Source organism: Echinops telfairi, unplaced genomic scaffold, assembly GCF_000313985.2.
Source record: "Echinops telfairi isolate 266 unplaced genomic scaffold, ASM31398v2 ScPeMD7_7400;HRSCAF=8409, whole genome shotgun sequence".
NCBI lineage: Eukaryota > Metazoa > Chordata > Mammalia > Afrosoricida > Tenrecidae > Echinops > Echinops telfairi.
The window spans coordinates 6,369,620-6,386,430 of NW_022111300.1; the positions used below are offsets into that span (position 1 = coordinate 6,369,620).

General features: G+C 38.6%; 1 protein-coding gene across 1 annotated transcript in view; it reads right to left on the reverse strand.

The window, feature by feature from the left end:
• Positions 1–16,811, reverse strand: part of USP14 (ubiquitin specific peptidase 14) — a 48,890-nt gene that overhangs the window by 3,883 nt on the left and 28,196 nt on the right. The window contains exons 11-14 of the mRNA XM_004702894.2: positions 12,987–13,052; positions 12,741–12,833; positions 5,154–5,282; positions 7–67 (exon numbers count right to left, since the gene is read on the reverse strand). Coding sequence (XP_004702951.1) covers positions 7–67; positions 5,154–5,282; positions 12,741–12,833; positions 12,987–13,052 — 349 coding nt within the window. The remainder of the gene's footprint in view (positions 1–6; positions 68–5,153; positions 5,283–12,740; positions 12,834–12,986; positions 13,053–16,811) is intronic.

The following is a 16,811-nucleotide window of genomic DNA, read 5'->3' on the forward strand; positions in this document are numbered from 1 at the left end:
ACTTACCATCAACAAAAGAAAAGGGTTCATATTTAGTCTCCTTCTGGGGACTACTTTTTTGATCACTCTGAAGGGAAAAGATAAGTAATTTAAGCCACAATTGGGGAAATAAAAAAATCGTCTTTCTCAGTGAACATTAAGCTCCACAAATACTATCTACAAGCACAAAGCACTAAGGAAAAACCAAGTTGAAATATACTCTACCTTACAGATAACTAAAATGATGTTACAGGTCACGTAACAATCTATATTTTAAATATATTTAATCTTACACGTACAATAGCAGACTGTCTAGATACACAGCTAACATAGTTTTACTAAAATACTATGACACTGCCAGTTTGAAGGGAACATACATAAATAGATGCTTCAAAACATGAAAAGTCAAATGAATGCAGTTTATATTAAATCTATAGGAGAAAGGGCCACCAGCCACATTAGTCCGAATAAGATGAAATATTTATTCAGCAACATTTGCCTACTTTGAAAGATGTATGATTTGTACTTTAGACAAGGATCGTTTAATGGAAACTCCCTGCCTCAATCCATTTTGGTTGTTTACTGTAACAAAACTAACAAACTTGTCTAAGCATATAGGCACAAAGTGTGTGAGAATTATAATAGTCATATAGCACCACCCTCAAGTTAAAGATAGCTACAGTGGCAAGAAGTAAAGGGATACAAAAGCAGTTCATTAAGTCCACCCCCATTCCTTTTATTCATATGCACATGAAGTCCCAAGGAACTCCTGTGGTCCTACTGGGTAAATGTCAAACTTCCTTACAAGAGGTTAGTAGTGCATATCTTCCAGCCCTGCTCAAATTTTCCTTTCCACCCGGATATTGCTCTCAACTCTCTCACTGCAGTCAAATCAATTCCAACTATGTGAGGTCTTTCTCCCATGGAGAGGTTGGTGGTGTTGACCTTGTAGTTACCTATATACCACCAGGGCTCCCAGTACGCCTAGATACATTAAATGAGAATTTACACTTTAACAAGATCACCAGGTGATTTATGTATATACCTGGAATGTTAAAAGAAAAAAGAATTTATAAGTAATCAATATTCTCTTGCAGATATCAAAAGGATAGCAAATGAATACTAGCAGCAATTCTACACATATAAATTTAACTAGATGAAATGGATCACTTCCTCAAAAATACAAACCACAACTGTCATTATAAAATAAATAGTTTTATAACTATGGGGTAATCAGAACTTGAACTCAATTCAATGGCAACTGGCTCTTTTTTTAAATACAGAACTCAAGGAAAATGAAGTTAAACTTCCAACTTAAAAAAAGAAAAGTTCAGATGTCTGCAGACAAACTATCAAATATTTTCAAAAGATTTAAGTCAATTCTATACAATTGCTTTTAAAAACCAAAGAGTAAACAAAACTATAGTAAGTTCAGAAAAGTGAAAAAACTATATGCAAAAATCAACTATATTTCTATAGCAATGAACAATCTGAAAACCACAAAACGTTAATATAAAATATTAAACGAAAGTAAAAATTCCAAGATCATGAATTAGAAAACAAGATTAAAATTGTAATACTAGTTCCTAATTGCTCTATAGATTCAATGTAATCCCTATCAAAATAACAACTGATTTTTTGGGCAGAAAAGAATAAGCTGACACTGAAAAATCACATGTAAATGCTAAGGTCCCAGGATAGTCAAAACTAACTTCAAACAGAACAAAGTTGAAGGGATTATACTTATTTTGAAATGTTCCACAAAGCTGGGGGGGCGGGGGAGGACTAATCAAGAGTGTGGTACTGACACAAGAGCATACACTACTGGGACAAGTAGATATCTACAAATGTGAATCTAAGATCTATAGTAAACACTAAAAGCTTTTTTTTTAAATAAAAGTAAACTCACTCCCATTGAGTCCATTCTGACTCGTGGTGACGCTATAGGGAATGTGAGTTTCAGAGACTCTACGGGAGGAGGAAGGCCATCTTTCTCTTACACAACAGCTGGTGGTTTCAAACTGCTGACCTCATGGTTAGCAGCCCAACTTGTAACCGCTATGCTACCAAGGGCTCCCTAAAACACAGGTGCAAATGTTGGCCTTGGAAACAGGCAGTGATTTCTTATATGTGATCACAAAAGTATAACCAACCAAAAAAACATTAAGTTAGATTTCCTTATAATTTAAAAGTTCTACAAATGATTTTGCTTCAAAGACAAGCTACAGAGAGAATATTTGAAAATAAGATATTCAAGAAAAGACTAATATATAGAACGTAAAAAGAATGATCAAAACTCAAGAATATTAAAAATTAACAATGCAATTAGAAAATGGGCAAAAGGCAATGAGATGTGTCTCTAAAGATATACAGCCAGTCTAAAAAAAGCACATAAAAAGATGTTCAACCGTCACTGTTGCTATAGCTACCTGGATGCTTGCCACTGGGTCACTTCCGGCTCGAAAGCATCTCAGGAAAGTGTGGAGTAGAACTGTTCCATAGGGTTTCAAGGCTGTGGCCTTTCAGAACCCCATTGTTAGGGCTTTCTTCTAAGGATGATGGTTGAATTTGAACCGCTGCAACCTTTTTGGGTTTGAGTGCTTAACCATTTGCACCACCCAGGAACTCCTCACTAGCCATTAGGGAATTGCAAATTAAAACCAAAAAGAACCTACCAGAATGGGTACTAATGTATCCGAATAGCAAGAATTAAAACACAATGGCCACCCCAAAGGCTGGCATCTGTGTGTGCAGAAAGGGAGTCATATACTACTACTAAGAAGTAAAGCAGCACCGAATGTGGAAAACAACGTTGCAATGTCTTTTAAAAACTAAATATGCAACAACCACACAGACTAGCCAGTCAGTGCTTTCTCGGGTATTTAACCCTTAGAAGTGAAAACTTAGGTACTATCTGCACACGTTTATGTAAGTTTTATTCATAACAGATGCATTTACTGCATCTACAGTTCTTTTTCTTTAGCTAAAATATACCTATAGCTCTAAAGGCCTGTACCAATATGTAAGATGTATCTATGTATATGCTAACTGAATACAGACTGGCCAAGGTTACAAACACCCTACTATGAACAGCTCCTGCCTGTTCTTTACCTTTACGTATATTTAAGGATCCCTGGTAGCATAGTGGTTATGAGCTGGGCTACTAACCACCAAGGTCAGCAGTGCAAATCCACCAGCTGCTCCTAAAAGAAAGAAGAGGTTTTCTACCCGTATAAGAGTTACAGTCTGGAAAACCCACATAGGAAATTCTACCCTGGCCTACTGGGTTGTTAAGAGTCACCTTGCAAGAGGAGGAGAGAAAGGGAGAACCGACCACCCCCAAGGGGACGAACAACAAACCATGTGGGGAGGGAGACAGCAGTTGGTGTAAGACATGAAAACAATTTATAATTTATCAAGGGGTCACAAATATGGGAGTGGGGGGAAGGAGGAAAAAAAGAGGAGCTGATATAAGGGGCTCAAATGGAAAGTAAATGGTTAGAAAATAATGACAACATATGTACAAATATGCTTGATGTATGGATTGTTATAAGAGCTGTAAAACAAACCCAGGGACAAGGGAACAAGTGATCCAAAATCGATGGCAGAGAGGGTGTAGGAGGCCTGGTAGGGCTCGATCAAGGCCAATGTAACAGAGGAATTACTGGAAACCAAGCAAATGTTGAACATGATAGTGGGACAAGAGGAAAGTAAAGGGAAATAGAGGAAAGAAACTAGGAGGCAAAGGCCATTTATGGAGGTCTAAATACAGGCATGTACATATGTAAATATATTTATATATGGCAATGGGGAAATAGATCTATGTGAACTTATTTATAGGTATAGTATTAAGGTAGCAGATGGACATTGGGCCTCCAATCAAGTACTCCCTCAATGCAAGAACACTTTGTTCTAATAACCTGGCAATCCATGATGCTCACGTTCCCAACATGATCGCTGAAGACAAAGCAGGTGCATAAGCAAATGTGGTGAAGAAAGCTGATGGTGCCCAGCTATCAAAAGATATAGCGTATGGGGTCTTAAGGGCTTGAAGATAAACAAGCAGCCATCTAGCTGAGAAGCAGCAGAGCCCACATGGAAGAAGCACACCAGCCTGTGTGATCATGAGGTGTTGATGGGATCAGGCATCAAAGAACAAAAAATCATATCATTGTGAATGAGGGGCAGTGCAGAGTGGAGACACAAAGCCCATCTGTAGGCAACTGGACATCCCTTTACAGAAGGGTCTCAGGGAGGAGACGAGCCAGCCAGGATACAGTATAGCCCCAATGAAACATACAACTTTCCTCTAGTTCCTAAATGCTTCCTCCCCCCACTATCATGATCCCAATTCTACCTTACAAATCTAGCTAGACCAGAGGATGTACACTGGTACATACAGATAAGAGCTGGAAACACAGGGAATCCAGGACAGATAAACCCCTCGGGTCCAATAATGAGAGTAGCGATACCAGGAGGGGAAGGGGAAAAGGGGGGAACCGATCACAATGATCTACAGATAACCCACTCCCTGGGGGATGGACAACAGAAAAGTGGGTGAAGGGAGACATCGGACAGTGTAAGACATGAAATAATAATAATAATTTATATATCATCAAGGATTCGTGAGGGAGGGGAGGGAAGGGAGGGAGAAAAATGAGCTGATACCAAGGGCTCAAGTAGAGAAAATGTTTTGAGAATGATGATGGCAATAAATGTACAAATGTGCTTGAAACAATGGATGTATGTATGGATTGTGATGACCCCTACCAGCCCCCAATAAAATGATATTTTAATAAATAAATAAATATTCACCTGACAGCAATAAGTTTTTGTCCCTCAAATTTTTTTTGCCCTCACTTATAAAGAACTGAACCAATCCCCACTTGCAACAAATTCTTCATCACAATCACCTTCACTTGCTACACAGGCAGCTTTTAAATCATTGAAAAGGCTTTGACCATTTTCTGGAATTAAAGTAATGAGTAATAAGAACCGGATGCACCTGTTCCACTTACCTACAGATATGACTTACAAAGACACATAGAGATGGATGCCGTTTGTAACTTGGCATATGTTCATCCATTTTTACTGATTAACAATTAAAAAGTAGTTGTTGAGAACTGAAAAGAGGTTAAAATATTATAATTAGAAAACTGTTAGTAAGAACTTACTATCTTTGGTTGCTGATTCACTTTTTTATCTTCCAGATCCTTGAACTTTGATCGAAAAGAGACCATTTTCTCTTGCAGTTCTGGTGTACATAGTTCATACACATCCAACATAAGAGGAAATTTAACATCCTATTTATGAACCAACAAGAAAATTAAAAATGTAAACAGATTTATCAAGGTAGTTAATCAAGTTTAAATGTCAATTATATTTTAAGCTACTGCGTTCATAATTTAAATAAAGCAGAAAATAAAAACTTTGAAAATGACTCAAAAATTGCTGCTGGTGATTTCTGCCATTTCCTTTCAAAAGTGAATCTGTTTTGCACATCCGTTCTACTCCTTTTCTGTCGAGTAGTGCTTGGGGTTCTTAAAAGCGTATAAGCAGCCGTCTACGGCACAATTGGTCTCTATGTGCCCTGGAACAACAGAGCCGCATAGGGGAGTCAGGAATACAAGGAGAAAATGAAGTATGTGGGGCAACTGCTTCCATGAACAAACTCGTTTGACAGGAGTCCAGAACTGGATGGTGGCCACCTACCATTACTTAACATTTTGATCACTCTAATCTTAAATGGGGGAAAACACAGAAGATCCACACAGAACCCAGATTTTCTGGAAGCATGGAATGCTAGATAAATAACCTCCTGACAGTACTGCCCTGAGATAGTCTTTAAACTTAATGCAATTAAGTGGAGAGAAAATGTTTTGAGAATGAAGTACAAATGCGCTTTACATAATTGATGTGTGTATGGATTGTGATAAGAGTTGCATGAGCCCCCAGTAAAATGTTTAAAATAAATAAATAAACAAACTTAATGCAAAAATATTCCCTGGGAGATTTATTTTTTTTTTTTGGGGGGGGGGGGAGATTGCTTTAAATTGAACAAAAGCTTATCTTAATTAACAAAACATGTCTGCCTTGAGTCCCATGCTCATTTAGGGATCAAATTGACAACCACAACTCAAAAGATTAATTAAGACACTGGGGTGAAATCCATCCCCCTATAGGCAATTGATCTTCAACAAAGGGCCAAACAACACTGAGTTAGAAAGAGAAGGCCTCTTCAACAATGGTGCTAGCAAGATTTTCTCTCTGTTTGAGGAAGAATGAAACAGGACCTCCCCCCATGAACAAAAACAAACTCAGGGTGAATCAGAAACCTAAATGTAAATCCCAGAGCCTTAAGGATCATCAATGAAGAAATCAGAACAAGGTTAAGTGCCTTCACACAGAGCATACATATACTACCAATAAGACAAGGGACCTACTAAAATAAGACACTTAAGCACATCAAAAGACTTCATCAAAAAAGTAAAACAGTAGTCCACAAACTTGGAATACTCTTTAGCAACTTTACAATGGCCAAAGGACCAATACCTAAAATGTACAAGAGTCTACAACGCCTCACCAAGAAAAAAAATAATCTAATTAAAATGTGGGCAAAAGACATGAACAGAATTTACCACAAATGATATTCAATGACTAACAAATGACAAATGCACACAACCACTAGCTATCCAGGAGATGCATATCAAGACAATGATGATACATCACTTTATACCCACAATGATAACCCATTTACAAAAAAAAAAAAAAGCAAACAACAAATGCTAGAGCATGCAAGACATCAGAACTCTCATATGCTGCTGCTGAGTTTGTAAACATGTACAATCATGATGGAAAGGGATATCGGTCTAAAGCACTAACGTAACTGGTAACAGAGATCTCATATCATCCAGCAATACCTATGCTGAGGACACGCCCCAAAGAACTGAGACACAACAGAGACAGACAGACATATGCTCTCCCATGTGCAGCATAGCACAATTCACAATAACAGGAAGGTAGAAACAGCCCAAACACCATCAGTAGAACAGATTTAAAAAAACCTCTGATACATACACATAATGGGATATTATAAACACCTCATGACATAGACAGACCTGGAAATCATTACGCTGAACAAAGTTAGTCAACTGGAACAGGGCAAATATTGTATGAGACCACTACTATAAGTATAAACACAAAGACAAGGGCAGGCATCTGTTATCAGACCGTGTAATTGGCTAATCCAGGCTCCTGAACAAGGTGGTGTGCCTATCTAACGCTTTTGATCCATATTATCATCCCCTTATTGGTCCATCTGAAGAACCTCTTTGTCAAAAGAGGCCTCACTAGTTTCTCGTGTTGGAGGAACAGGCCAAGCACTTCCTGCCATTTAGCATTATTCCATGGTCAATTCAAATCAGTATAATCAAAGTAACTCCTACAAGAGTGCTCTATGAACCCTAACAGAAATTTAAGTTGGGCCCGGGGCTAGGGGTGGTACACATAGAGCAACCGGCTGTATTAGGCTTCTAAGCAGACACTTCTGACAACTTTCTATCCAGACCTTAGTGATACAGGCCACTCGAGTGCTATGGATCATGGGGGCTTGAGACTTTGTCCTTTCAGGGTGTATAACATCCTTCAACAGGCCACACTAGAAGGGTCCAATTTGGAAATCACAGACTTCACCTCAAAGTTGTAGTTGATTAAAGGAACTGAAAAACTCCACAGGAGTGAAGGCTGAAAGGCTCTAGTGAGAGAAGAAGCACATGGCTGCTATCCCAAGATTGTGGATTTGCAAGTCACATACATGACACATACATGTCCGTCTGGTTCAAATCTTTTGCTTTGGGGATGCCCTATAATGGTCAATTTAAGATTACCCTGGGTCAATAGCTACATTGCAAAAGTTGCCAGGAGCAAATCAAAAAACATTCTGGTGAAAATGTTGAGCCAAGCTGGGACAGGGTACACCTTCAACACCAAGCGAAGCCGGCATCGGGAGAAACTGACCCTTTTGCGTTATGACCCTGTTGTGCAGAAAAAAGTCCTCTTTGTGGAACAGAAAAAAATACGCTCCATCTAAACAATGGATTGAAAATGAATTTGATTTATAAAAAAGAAGACTGGAGGATGGGACACTGATTCAGAAATCCTGCTGATGGTAATGAAAAAAGAGGAAATGGCCTGGAATCACTGCCTCCTGTGATTTGAAGGCCATTGTGAAGGAAAACAATACAGTGAAAGAAAGTTCTTCATATTAGGACATAGATCATTGTATCACATTTATTTATCTTCCTAGATACTTTTATAGCTCCTAATAAAAATATTAAAATAGCCAGGAAAAAAAAGACTACCCTGTAATTGCTATTTTCATAATAGTTAGGTTTTTTTGTGCCAACATGGCACCCATAAGATGGGTAGAGTCGCCTGTCAGTCATATCACATCCTGAAGGTGCCTCCTTGTGGATGTGGCCTTCTCATGAGGGACTCCCTGCTCTCTCTGCATTCACCTTCCTGTTAGCGGCCACGAGCAACTGAGACCTGCCAGAGCCTTGTGATGCTCCCACCGCCATTGGATCCACAAGACAACACCCACTGGCCTGTGCCCTTGCATTCTCGATCATTCTATGTAGCTGGGCGAGAGGGGTTTATGGAGCAGTACTGGACTTGATTTGGACTGGGCTGAGATCTTTTTGTCCCCCTACCAGGATCTTTTCTTGACATCCAATTATTCTTGATATAAAGCTCTTTCTTACACATGAGTGTCAGCGAATTTGTTTCTCTAGTCAATCTGGCCAACACAGTGAATGAGTGTTATTGAAAGTTTTGTCCTTTCTCCAACCCGCATTATATACAGTCTTCAGTCACTTAAGTTTTTAATCTGTACAGATCCACAATCCATGTATTTTAATCTAAAAAGCTGCCTTATACATGTGTATGTTCCTTTTCTCAACAGTATCTTAAACACCATTGGCTAAATTAAGATACTAGTAATAGAATTATTTTACCATGCCCCATAGAGATTATTTAAAATATTCCCCAATAAAATGATAATGATGTATCCAAAGTGGACCAAGAACATTTATGTCTATAAATGGATTTTAAGGAACACAACATATGTACAAACATGCGTGATGCAATGGAATGTAGTAAGAGTTGTTAGAGTCCCCCAATAAATGATCTTTTAATAAAAACATTTTTTAATGGATTTTGAGCATTAATCAGAAACCTTAAACTAAGGACAATTAGTTTTTATGATGGAGCCCTACTTGATACTTGCCCTCATAAAGGGATCACTGAAGATATGAGTACTAATGCACAGTGTGGTGCGAAAAAGCAGATGGTGCCCGGCTATCAGAAAAAATAGTGTTTGGGGTGCTAAAGGCTTGTCTTGAAACAAGCAGCCACTTAAGTGAGGTATCAGCTATGTGACCCAAAGATGGTAAGCAATAAAACCCAAGACTGGAAGAGGGAATTTTATTACAGCTGAAATTCTAAGCATGTCAGTTACAGAATGCAAAAGATGATAATGTAAGCCCAAAATTCATCTGCAGAGTCCTCGTGTGGATTAAGCCTCCCGTGAACCCCTCTGAGCAGTGACCAGAGACATAAACAGCCTTGCATCAGATAATGCATTGGAAAGTGGGTTAATATAGGTGAAGTTAAGTAAAAATTTAGCACCTAATAATTTATTTTTCCTTTTGACCCATTTTAAATTTGTTCTAATTTTTATTATTTTCTGCTTTCTTTTGGATTGAGGGTTTTGTTTTGTTGTTGGGTTTCTGTGGGTTTTTTAATTTCCTTTATGTGAAATCCAGAATAGATAAATCTATGGAGACAGTAATTAGCTTAATATTTTCTTAGGGTTATGGCAGGGGAAGTTGGAGGAAACAAGGAGCTAATAAGAATGAGCACAAATAATGAGTACAAGAATGAAGACAATGTTCTAAATTGATTGTGGTAAGGACTGCACAACTCCTTTTAATATACACTATCCATTGAATTGAAGGCAATGAAATACATGTTTTCTTTAAAAAAAAAAAAAAAGAAACTGAAGGGACAGATTTCATGTTAGCAGGGGAGAACCACTCAGAAAAGGAGAATGAGAACAGTTACACAACTCAAAATATATAATCAATAAATTATACATGTAGAAAGTATTGAATGCTTTGCTGTGCATAGTTTCAAAAAATAAGTAAAACGAAGGAAGTAGTATCACGTTCTCCTCCCAATTTACATAAAGAATGTTCACCAAAAAAATGTGGTGAACCTGGATCCGATGTTTTTAAGATGAAGAATCTCAAAACCTTCCTGGTTCCATTAAGCACTCTAGCCCATGAGTCTGATCACAGAGGACAGATTTAATGACTAAGGAAGGACCTTAGAAACACTGAACTAACAGCTATCTGAATGACAGATCCTTACAAGTGGGCTACTTGTAACTGCACTGCCATGTTTTCTTACTTATACAAACAATAGTGATGTGGTTGAATGATTCAGCTAAAAGTTAGCCATAATAGATTTTTGAAGAGGGTGTCAAAATATTTGTTTAAAAAATGGAATTAGGAACCGATTACAAGGATCTCCTCCCTGGGGGATGGACAACAGAAAAGTGAGTGAAGGGAGACATCAGACAGTGTAAGATATGACAAAATAATGATTTATAAGTTATCAAGAGTTCATGAGGGAGAGGGGAACAGGGAAGGAGGGGGAAAATGAGGAGCTGATGCCAACAGCTTAAGTGGAGGGCAAATGTTTTGAGAATGATGAGGGCAAGGAATGTACAAGTGTGCTTTACACAACTGATGTAAGTATAGACTGTGATAAGAGTTGTATAAGCCCCCAACAAAATCATTTTTTTTTAAAGAAAATAATAACAATGTACAATCTACCCGTGGAGAGCAAATGTTATAAGGATGAAGGCAACGAAGGTACAAATGTGCTTTACACAACTGATGTATGGATTGTGATAAGAGTTGTATAAGCCCCCTAATAAAATGATTTAAAACAAAACAAAAAAAACAATGTACAATCTATCAAGGAATTATTAGGGTGGTGGTGGGGGGACAAGGAGCTGATACTAAGGGCTCAATTAAAGTAAATGTCTAGAAAAGAATGAAGGCAACGTATGTAAAAACATGCCTGATTGAATCAATGTATGGACAGTGATAAGAGTTGTACGTGCTCCCAACAAAACGTTTTTTTAAATTTATTTTATGTTTCTTCTTTTTTTAAAAATCATTTTATTAGGGGCTCATACAACTCTTATTACAATCCATACATACATCAATTGTGTAAAGCGCATTTGTACATTCATTGCCCTCATCATTCTCAAAACATTTCCTCTCCACTTAAGCCCCCGGCATTAGGTCCTCATTTTTCCCCTCCCTTCCTGCTCCCCTCTCCCTCATGAGCCCTTGATAATTTAGAAATTGTTATTTTGTCATATCTTGCCCTGTCCGATGTCTCCTTTCACCCACTTTTCTGTTGTCCGTCCCCTAGGGAGGAAGTCACATATAGTTCCTTGTAATCGGTTCCCTTTCCTACCCACTCTCCCTCTACCCTCCCAGCATTGCCACTCACACCACTGGTCCTGTAGGGCTCATCCGCCCTGGATTCGCTGTATTTCCAGTTCCTATCTATACCAGTGTGCATCCTCTGGTCTAGCCAGACTGGCAAGGTAGAATTCGTGTCATGATAGTGGGAGCGGAGAGGAAATATTTAGGAACTAGAGGAAAGTTGTATTTCTCATCATTGCTACATCGCACCCTGACTGGCTTGTCTCCTCCCCGAGACCCCCTCTGCAAGGGGGTCTCCAGTGGCCTACTAATGGGCTTTGGGTCTCCACTCCGCACTGCCCCCATCATTCATTATGGTAAGATTTTTTGTTCTGATGATGCCTTATACCTGATCCCTTTGACACCTCGTGATTGCTGGTGTGCTTAAATGGAATTAAATGCTAGGAAAAAAACAAAACAAGAAACCACAGGTAATCATAAAATTGGCTCCTAAATCAAGGGATTATAATTTGAGTGTTCTTTACATACTAGAAACACTCTTTCATCTGAAGAAAGGGACTATATGGAACAGTAGGCCAGGTGGTATAGTGTGTTGCTCATTCAGCTGCAAACTACAGTCAGCAGTTCAAAACTACTCAATGGGAGAAAGAGGAGGCTGCTGGTCCTGTAAAAACTTACTGCTTTGGAACTCAAAGGGGCCATTCTATTCTGTGCAATAGGGTCACTTAGCGTTGAAATCCACTCGATGGCAGTGGGCTTGGTTTCAAGTACCATCCTCACCTCTACTGAATCTCTTGGAGCTGAGGATTCAAGGAAATGACTTTAGAAGAGTATAAAGCCTCTTCTTTCTCCCATGGAGCATCTCCTGAAATGCAGACCTTACAATTTGCAGTAGTGTATAACCCACTACAGCAGTGGTTCTCAACCTTCCTAATGCTGGGGCCCTTTAATACAGTTCTTCATGTTGTGGTGACCCCCCAACCATAAAATTATTTTCATTGCTACTTCATAACTTCAATTTTGCTACTGTTATGAATCGGGCGACCCAAGGATCATTCGACCCCCAAAGGGGTCACGACCCACAGGTTGAGAACTGCTGCACTACAGCAGCTAGGATCCTTTCATGTAAATAGTGTTAACAAATAATGGGGAAAGCTCATCGAGCGATCTATTTTAAGTCAGGCACTGTCTTGAAAGAAATATAATGGATTATACAAACTAAAGTTTACCACTAACCTTAAGAACTTTGGCATTCACAGATTCCTTCTCTTTATAAAAAAATCGAACCATCTGAATTGTCAAGTAAGCAGGCAAACGGCTAATCTTGGACTGAAGAAAAAAAATGCATACAAATCTTAGTATATTCAAATACCATGCTGATTTTCAATTCCTTAGTAATAAAAATAAAGACAAATTACATTCATGAAGTGAAAACCCATCAACAAAATGTAATTAAATTTTGAAAAAAAATGCTCAACTTACAGATTTGGTGTACAAAGCATCTCTTTGCAATGTTGGAGACTGCTTGGTGATTTCTTCCTGTAGTCGCTAAAAATATAATAATAGACGATCAAACATTGGTTCTTAAAAGAAAAAAATATATCCCAAAATTTATCTAAATTTATTAAATCAGTTATAATTATTTTTAAATTTTGCTAATAATGTGCTCTACTTTAACAAAAATATAAACCAGTTAAAGAATTGTTATCATTTTTGTTTTGTTTTTACAAGCACAATACTTCTGTTATTATATTTCAAAGTTTGATTTTAAAAACTTGCCAACATTCATAAGCAAATGTGGTGAAGAAAGCTGATGGTGCCTGGCTATTAAAAGATATAGTGGCTGGGGTCTTGAAGGTTTGGAGTTGAACAAATGGCCACCTAACAGGGAGGTAACAAAGTCCTTATGGATGAAGCGCACCAGCCCGTGTAATCATGAGATGTTGGCAGGAAGAAGTATCACAAGTTCGAAAAGCACGCATCCAAATTGATATGAAGGGGCCTGGATTTGTGGAGCTCCAAAGTCCACCAGCAAGACAATTGGACAGTTCCTCTTAATAGGGCCTATGGAACAGATGATAAATCCAGACTGCAGTGTGGCACTGATGAACCACATACATAGCTATCCCAAGTGCTTTATAATTTTATTCCCTTACTATGGTCCGTATGCGATCCACGTCATTGGTCATGCTCGACTTGTGTATGTTCATTTAAGATCACTCGCTACATGATAATTAAGACAAATGACCCCTCAGCAACACTGACAAAAGTAATGGTTTCCAGAGGGTATGGGGAAAATGGGGGGGGGGGTGGTAGCATTTATGATTGTATAGCCCAACTAGATGGTAATCAACAACAGAATTGTATGGGAAGGATATACTGGAATGAGTAAGATATGTCAATAAAAATATTAGTCAAGAAAAAATATATAAAATTAAAACTTTCTAACAAAATTCCAGTTTCTGCCCCAACGCATAATGAACTAGGACATCCTTACTACCATCTTCACAAGAAAACACTAGGAAAAAATAATTTAAAAGCCAACAAATTTTCATAGATCAGACAACTGAAGTCAAGGGGTAAATCACTGCCCTAAAGGCAGAGATATAGACTACTCACAGCTTACTGGGAGCAAGGAGCAGAAACTACCTGTATGTAGTAATAATGGCAAATGACAAATTGCTGAAGATTAAACTTGAGAGTGAAAAATTCCTGGAGTTTCATACTTAAGGGCCCTTACCAGGTTATCAGAGAATGATCCCCTGAGCTTCCAGCAACTCTAAAAACATGCTCCTGTAACAATGGCTTACCCTCAAGAAAAACCATTATACCTGAGTCTATGTTTTACCACAGTCTGACACAGAGAGGCATCATGGCTTATACCTAGACTACTAGCTTCAAGGTCAGCAGTTCAAAAATACTAGCACCTCAACAGGAGAAAGAGGAATCTTTCTTCTCCACAAAGATTTATAGCCTCTGAAACCCACAGGGGCAGTTCTACTGTAACCTATATGGTTGTTATGTGTTGAAGTCAACACATAGTTTGGTTTCACTTTTGGTAACAGAAAGGAAGTACTCCCAAAAACAAAACAAACCTCATTGCTATCAAGTGGATTCCAACTCATAGGGGTCCTGTAGGGCAGAAAATTGCCTCTAAGAATTTCCTAGGCTGTAAATCTTAGTGGAAGGAGGTAGCCTCATTTTTCTCTCGTGGAGCTGGTGGGTTTAAAGTGCTGACCTTGAGATTAGTGGTTCAACATTACTACCAATTTAGGACACTGTAAGGCAGCAGTTCTCAACCTGTGGGCCGCGACCACCTTTGGAGTCGCCCAATTCTTAACAGTAGCAAAAATTACAGTTATGAAGTAGCAATGAAAGTAATTTTATGGTTGGGGGTCACCACAACATGAGGAACTGTATTAGAGTGTCCTTACATTAGGAAGGTTGAGAACCCCTGCTGTAAGTAAGGTTCAATAGAATGTTTCAGAGCTTACCTAAGGAGTAGAAGAAAAACAAAACTGAGAAGTACTTAGGGACATGGGAGCACAGGCTCACTGACTGACTTGAAACTAAGGCTTCTATAAAATAGCAGCAGATTACAGGACACTTAAAAGAGCCCTGGTGATGCAGTGGTTACACATTCAGCTGCAGAAAGATGAGGCTTTCCACTCCTGCAAAGATTTTGTCTCCAAAACCCAGAGGGGGAGGTCTACCACTGTGTCTTGTGAGTCAGAATTAACTAACGGCAGTGAGAGAGCCAAGAAATCTAAATCCAATGGGAAACAGAAAAAATCCCAGAAAAGCTTTTAGCCTGATACCTACAGCTATAACAGCGAAAAGCCCAATCCTAAAACAAATTTACTGCCATTGAGTCAATGCCAACTCACGGTGACCATAGCCAGATAAACACAAACTTTCACATAAGGCATACTACAAGATAAAAAATGGTGTAAAGCTACAGAGCAAATATCTGTACTAAACTCAAATATGGCAACTGAAAATCCCATGGCTTGTGTCAGGCCTACCTTAGTCCTCAAAGGATCATCTTTGCTTATCAGCACTCTAAAGAGGTCGTGTGCAGATTTGCCTAATGTAATACATCTTTGATCTCCTGATCGCTCCTTTCATAAGCATTGATTTTGGATCTAAGCAAGATAAAATCTGTAACAACTGCAAACTTTTCGCCATGTTATCATTTTACCTATTAGTCCAGTTGTGAGTTTTGGTCTTCTTTACGTCGTGAGTTGTACAACAGATTGAATAAGCATGGTGAGAAGATACAACCCTGACACACACCTTTCCTAATTTTAACCCATGCAATTCCCTTGTTCTTTTCACACAACTGCCTCTTGATCCATGTAAAAGTTCAACAATGAAGTGTTCTGGAATCCCCACTGTTCTCTAGGTTATCATGGTTATGATCCACATAGTTGAATGCCTTGGCATAGTCAATAAAGCACAAGTAAACATCTTTCTAGTATTGTCTGCTTTCAGCTACGACTGGCATCAGCAATATCTCGTGCTCCATATTTTCTGCTCAATCTGGCCTGAACCTCTGGCAGTCCCTGTCAACGTACCACTGCAAATGTTGTTGGATGATCTTCAACAAAATTTTATTTACATGTAGTATCACTGATATTGTTCTATAATTAGAGCATTTTGTCAGGTCGTCTTTCTTTAGAATAGGTACAAATATAGATCTCCTCTTAGTCAGTTGGCCAAGTAGCGGTCTTCCAAATTCCCTAGCATAGTTAAGAGTTAAGTGATTCCAGTACTTCATCAGCTTGTTGAAATATTTCAATTGGTATTCCATCAATTCCTGAAATCTTGTTTTTAGCTAATGTTTTCAGTGCAGCTTGAACTTCTTCAGTACCACTGGTTCTTGCTCATATGCTATCTCCTGAAATGGTGCAATGTCAACTAGCTCTTTTTAGTACAATGATGCACGTGTGTTCTTTCCATCTTCTTTTGATGCTTCCTGCACCATTTAATACTTTTTCCATAGATACCTTCAATATTGCAACTCAAGACTTGCATTTTTCCTCAGTTCTTTTGATCTAAGATACCGTATATACTTGAGTATAAGCTGACCCAAATATCAGCCGAGGAACCTAATTTTTTAAAAAATTATTTTATTGGGGGCTCGTACAATTCCCATCACAGTCCATACATACATCCATTGTGTCAAGCACATATGTACATTTGTTGCCCTCATCAATCTCAAAACACCTGCCTTCCACTTTAGCCCTTAATATCATTTGCTCATTTTCCGCCTCCCTCCCCCCTCCCCCATGAACCCTTCATAAT